The sequence below is a fragment of the Mytilus galloprovincialis genome, chromosome 2 (assembly GCF_965363235.1).
Source record: "Mytilus galloprovincialis chromosome 2, xbMytGall1.hap1.1, whole genome shotgun sequence".
Lineage (NCBI taxonomy): Eukaryota > Metazoa > Mollusca > Bivalvia > Mytilida > Mytilidae > Mytilus > Mytilus galloprovincialis.
In genome coordinates, this window is record NC_134839.1 from 97,915,715 (window position 1) to 97,922,024 (window position 6,310).

At 34.9% G+C, this 6,310-nt stretch overlaps 1 protein-coding gene across 2 annotated transcripts; it reads right to left on the reverse strand.

Annotated features, from left to right (window-relative positions):
- Positions 1 to 3,197: 3,197 nt before the first annotated feature.
- On the reverse strand, positions 3,198 to 6,099 carry LOC143065038 (tubulin alpha-1A chain). Of its 2 annotated transcripts, XM_076238333.1 has the most exons (3): positions 5,959 to 6,099; positions 5,198 to 5,420; positions 3,198 to 4,522 (listed from the first exon to the last, which is right to left on the reverse strand). In XM_076238333.1, the coding sequence occupies exons 1-3, from the start codon at positions 5,959 to 5,961 to the stop codon at positions 3,393 to 3,395; spliced, it is 1,356 nt and encodes a 451-aa protein (XP_076094448.1). In that variant the 5' UTR covers positions 5,962 to 6,099; the 3' UTR covers positions 3,198 to 3,392. The 2 variants fall into 2 exon arrangements, with proteins under 2 accessions (XP_076094448.1, XP_076094449.1); XM_076238334.1 differs by lacking the exon at positions 5,959 to 6,099 and having other exon boundaries at positions 5,198 to 5,397.
- Between the last annotated feature and the right edge of the window lie 211 nt (positions 6,100 to 6,310).

Below are 6,310 nucleotides of genomic sequence, written 5' to 3' on the forward strand. Positions count from 1 at the left end.
GGAGCACAAGTAATACTGACTAGTTTGTGCAATTAGATATTCTCACCAGTAGAAGACTACCATTTTCCCCAGGTGAAGCTAGTGTTACTTATTATCTTGCCTGCTACGAAAATATCATTATAAGAGACAGCTAGGATCGGCTGTAAACTACTTTGTATGAAGCTTAATATTTCAGAGGAAGAAGACTCGGAAGGCATCAACTTGTATACATGGGATTCTTGGAAGATCTACTTGTCTGTTTGACAGATTTAACCAGACCTCGACCTCATTTTACGAATCGGTGATCAAGCAAATGATTAAAGTTATGTGGTTATGTCCGTTTCTCGGATACTATAAGTATAGATCAGCTGTATGTGGTTTATTGAATGCTTGTAAGGTGAACTTGTCTGTCTGGCATTTATCATCTGACCATGACCTCATTTTCAATTTTCATTGGTCAATGATTAAGTTTTTTGGTTTCGGTCTGTTTCTCAATTACTAATAGCAATAGGTCTGTTATATTTGATGTATAGAATCATTGAAGGGTATACGTGTTTGTCTGGCAGGTATGATCTGGCATTGACCTCATTTTCACATTGCATAGGTTAATAATTGTTAATCACCTTAATCAATAGGTCAACTATATTTGGTATAAGGAATAGTTGCTTGTAGGTGTTCATGTCTGTATGGCATGATTTAAATGACATTGTCATGGATCTCAAGTTTAAAAAATGTCAAGTTTGTAGTACAACCTTTATCTTTTAAAAAGACTTCCAACATAAAATCTACAGTCAGTAAAGTAGATTAGACATTTCAGCGTGTGCACACTTATCTTATACTATAATATTTTTAAGGTAAGTAATTAATTTGTCTGTCAGGGTCATCATTCAGATCTTGACCTCGCCGTTTTCACATTTCATTTGTCAATGTCAAGTTTCAATAATTAGACCCTCTTCTAATATACCATAAGCAGTATGTCCGACTGGACTGATTGAAGTGTTGGATCCAGAAATTTTCATAAAGGAGGAGGGGCATTGACTGCCAAAAGAGAGTGTCCGTTCCAGTCATGCTTAAGTAATTCCTAATATTATCAACCAAAACTGCTAAATCCGCCTATGGATTAAAAAATGAACACAGACAGATGGACATGTACACCAAAGCATAAGCATAAAATACTTATATATATATATAAACGACTTTAAAGAAATGTTTTATGCTTATGCGTACATGTTCATCTGGCCTGGTTCATCTGACTATAAGCTATATGTCAACTTTATGTTGTGTATGGAATGATTGTAAGGTATTTAATGTCTGTCTAGTTAGTTTTTTTTTCTCTTCATTTTCACCGACCATTGATAATGTTAAGTTTATTAGATTCTTAAAGTAAGACCATCAACATAAAATAATCACGTTTGTAAAGCATGCTTATTCCGGCAAATCTTGTTAAGTAATGAATTCTCGTTTTTTTTCGTCAAAATTCTTGTAAAAAGAAAATATAATAATTGCAAATAAGGCTTGGAGATATGATATGATTACCAATAAGACACCTCTAAGAGTTATCACAATGGTTTTGACGAAGAGATCATGCATGGGGAAGAAAGCGAGTACTCTTATATCGGTACTTATTTTTGTGCTTCTAAATAATCTAATTTACAGTTTGTTGTGCTGTTACACCATTGTCTCTGGATAGGGAAGGGTTGAGATTTCTAATACATATTAAACACCGCCCCTTTTGGTTTTTGTCCCAATTCAGAAGCCCGAGATTCAGAGGAAGTCGTTTTTTGATGTCTGTCATATTTGTTTTTCGTTTATTCTCTTAAGTCTGGCCTTTAGGTTTCTCGTTTGAATTGTTTAACGTTTTGTCATTTCTGAGACTTTTATATCTTACTTTACAATGGTTTCCTCGATGTTGAAGGTAATACCGTGATCTTCAGTTGCTTATATTTACGTCTTTACTCTCTGGTGCATTGTTTTCTCATTGGTAATCATATCGCTCCCTTATTTTCATAATGATGTGGTGTACCTTTCTCTGTGTTGATTTTAATTGTGCGTTTTGTCTCTGTATTGAATATCAAGCTAGTTTTTTTTCAAATATTAGAAGCCAGGGCTGAGTACACAAAAACCTTGTTCTTTTTGTGTACATTTCCGAAATCAGCAACCTCGTTTATGGTTACGTTAATGTTTTGTTTATGTTCAGAAGTTGCCGTTCAGGGCAGAGATTTGGTAGTTACTGTTAAATTTATACGTTTTCCTATAACTTAAGACATTGGTCATGCTATTGATGATCTTTGGTAAAGCTTTTTGTTCTGTTTCCATTGCTTTGTTTACTTCGTCTTTTCGTGTGAATATATCGAATCTAATGAGCAAGGCATTGATATGTTATGATATACGAGAACGGTCGACAACATCTAAATGTGAATATATGAACGTGTAAAGTCTTCAGTATTTTGAGTCTTTAAAAGTTGTATACATGTAGTTGGTATTTTTTTTTTTTTTGGAAAACCTAACCCCTTATTTACGTCCTGAACGTGCATGAAATGTAAGCCACTAGATGCTAAAAGCAAACAATAACAGTAAAAAAAAGGTTGTTAGTCCCCAATCAAAATGGTATGTTTGAACTTTCAGTTGTTTTTAAACACTGTCGACACCCCACTAAAGCCAATGTGTACTTGTTAGTCTTCTTGTGAATAGAATGGTTATTTTTACATAACAACTTTATTAAAAAACGAAGCAGGGGAGCACTCGCACTTTATTCTTAATGTATACAGTATAGATAAAAGCTCAAAAGACGTGATGTTAAGGAAATATAGATCAATGTGTGGCCATCAACAATGAGATAACCTATACCGTATATTAAGCTTAAAAAGAAACCGACATGAACAATGTGAGACAAGTCCTGTTTAATAAGACTGAAAGAGATAAATCTAGCTTTTGTACCAATATACTGTAGGATAAGATTGCACTTGAAAACACAAAAAATCGCACCTCTTAGTTTGTGTGTATTCTTTTAACAATTAGTAGTTTCTCACGGAAACAAACTTTTAGCCCTTTAATTTGTCAACAACAACAGAAACTAACACAACACATAGGTTCGGGAAAATATAAACCATTCCAATGCATACCAATATTTTGAAGAAGGCAAATTAGTTGAAGAAGGCAAATTAGTTATGTAGTCATAAACAAACCAAGTCAAGCAGAAAATAAGCAATACTAGTATATATCAGTAAAATAAACTTTTAATTTTGGTCTTATAGCAAGTTTATGTCAACAATTAACAACATATTTTAACTTTCAAAGATGTAAACGATCCTTTAAAGTTTTATTTATTTACCGTGTGCATAAGGTTTTGTTATAACACTGTTGTGATGGTAATATTATCGTAGTTTCAAAATGTAATGTTCTTATATCACTGTTTAATATTCTTCTCCTTCTTCTTCACCTTCACCCTCTACGGAGTCAACTCCAACTTCTTCGTAATCCTTCTCAAGAGCAGCCAAATCTTCACGGGCTTCTGAGAATTCTCCTTCCTCCATACCTTCTCCTACGTACCAATGGACAAAAGCACGTTTGGCGTACATCAAGTCAAATTTGTGGTCAAGACGAGCCCAGGCCTCAGCAATGGCGGTTGTGTTGCTCAACATGCAGACGGCTCTCTGTACTTTAGCCAAATCACCTCCTGGTACAACAGTTGGTGGTTGGTAATTGATTCCGACCTTGAAACCTGTTGGACACCAGTCGACGAACTGGATGGTTCTCTTAGTCTTGATTGTGGCAATGGCAGCGTTGACGTCTTTTGGTACAACATCACCTCTGTACAACATACAACAGGCCATGTACTTTCCGTGACGTGGATCACATTTTACCATCTGGTTAGCTGGTTCGAAACAAGCATTGGTGATCTCGGCAACAGAGAGCTGTTCATGGTATGCCTTTTCTGCAGAGATTACTGGGGCGTATGTAGCCAATGGGAAATGAATACGTGGGTATGGTACCAAGTTGGTTTGGAACTCAGTCAAATCGACGTTGAGAGCACCATCGAATCTGAGTGATGCAGTGATTGAACTGACAATCTGACCAATAAGTCTGTTCAAGTTGGTGTATGTTGGTCTCTCGATGTCCAAGTTACGTCTGCAGATATCGTAGATGGCCTCATTGTCTACCATGAAAGCACAATCGGAGTGCTCAAGGGTGGTATGGGTGGTCAAGATGGAGTTGTATGGTTCAACGACAGCGGTGGAGACCTGTGGAGCTGGGTAGATAGCGAATTCCAATTTTGATTTCTTTCCATAGTCGACGCTGAGACGTTCCATAAGGAGGGAGGTAAATCCAGATCCGGTTCCACCACCGAAGCTGTGGAAAATGAGGAAACCTTGAAGACCGGTACATTGATCAGCCAATTTACGGATTCTGTCCAAGACCAAGTCGACGATTTCCTTACCAATGGTGTAGTGACCTCTTGCATAGTTGTTAGCGGCATCCTCCTTTCCTGTGATCAGTTGTTCTGGGTGGAAAAGTTGACGGTATGTACCAGTTCTGACCTCATCTGAAATTGTAAATAATAAAAAAATGATTAATAAAAAGAACCTTTCTATGGTAGTTTCAGTCGTCGGGTGTGTGGAAGGTGGTTTACAGAACACTATAGTAGATAATAATGGCAAAAATATAAAAAAATAGAGAAAAATGGTTAAAAAAATAAGAACAGAAAGTAATGTGATGCTAATACATGTACATATATAAAGAGAACAATGAGAAAACAGATAAATACCAAAGAAAAATGGCCTAGAAAATTAAAGAATCACAAATGAAGGACCCCAATCAAGAACTTCTTATCATAATGGTTTAATAAACTTGTGACGTTTACCTTTAAATAAAATCAATTAACCACTTACGCGTATACTTGACGATACGGATAATAACTGTGATCAATTAAATAAAACATGAATGAAAAGCAATTACAAAAGAATTTAAACATGTATAATCATGATAGTAAACGTGTCCATTTAATCAATGTATCACGTGATTTATGACCAAGTTTGATATAACTGACAAATCTTGACAAAATTAAACATAATAGTTGTATATAATTTGAATAGTTTATATTGACGTTCACTCATCTCATATGACGGAATAAGTATCATAGGCTAATATCTTTCGACTATATTTTTTTCTGTGATACCAAAATAAGTTATTTTAAAAAAGTACTGAATCTTAAACTTACCGACTACTGTTGGCTCCAGATCGACAAAGACAGCTCTTGGTACGTGTTTACCAGCTCCAGTCTCACTGAAGAAGGTGTTGAAGGAGTCATCACCACCACCAATGGTCTTGTCTGAGGGCATCTGACCATCAGGTTGGATACCGTGCTCCAAACAGTACAATTCCCAGCAGGCATTACCGATCTGGACTCCGGCCTGTCCGACATGGATGGAAATACACTCTCGCTGAAAAAGCAAATACAAACATTTATGAACATGACATTATCAATAAAAATTGACATTAAACATTTTCAGCTGACATGACCGTCTTAGAAATCAAGGGAAATACCAGTTATGCTATTCTGTGATTTGACATACATGAAGGAATTATATTTTTATATCAGCAAAAACTCTGAATTGAACCAAAACTATTAAAAAATCAAGGTTTATACTATTTTTTTTACACATAAAACTAATAAAACACCCTCAAGAGCAGTCAGACAAATCGACTAGTGCAATAAAAAATCATCAAATGTTTCATATAAGGCAGTATCTAGATTAGTTATCCCTTTCCAAGATTATTCTTCCATTTCATGCCTAGTTTATGTTTTTTTCATTTTACTTTTCTTTTTAAATTTCAGTTAATTTTAATTGAAAAAAAAACAACATTAAAGAAAAGAAACTTGTCCTTTATACTATTCGGTATCGAAATAATAAATTTTCTTAAATACATAATTACAAAAAAAAACAACAATAAAAAGTTTTAATATTGAAATTGACTTACCATGTTGACGATTTAGTTGTTTTGTTACTGAAATAAGAACAAAAAGGCCTTCGCTCACTGTGACTTGAGGTGTCGTGTGAGAAATAAGGTATAATAATGTTTGCTTCATAACTTCTTGTATTTATACGAAATCCAAAGTCGTTGCTAGGAACAGCAATCAAAAGCTTGGTTTTCTATTGGTTGAAAGTGAGGGACAACAAGATTATAATTCGAAATCATCGGACTTTTCATTCAAATAAATAAGAAAAGTCCCGAGAATGTCTATCAAGATATTTAAATGTCATCGGTAAATTTGTTTACACGTGTCCCATAGTGATAATAATCATTAACGGTATTTTGACACTCATAATAT

Excerpts from the sequence above, each read along its gene's own strand:
- LOC143065038 (XM_076238333.1), bottom strand. Across the intron at positions 4,523-5,197 it reads TCTGGAGCCAACAGTAGTCG|ATGAGGTCAGAACTGGTACA; the intron begins GTAAGTTTAAGA and ends TTACAATTTCAG.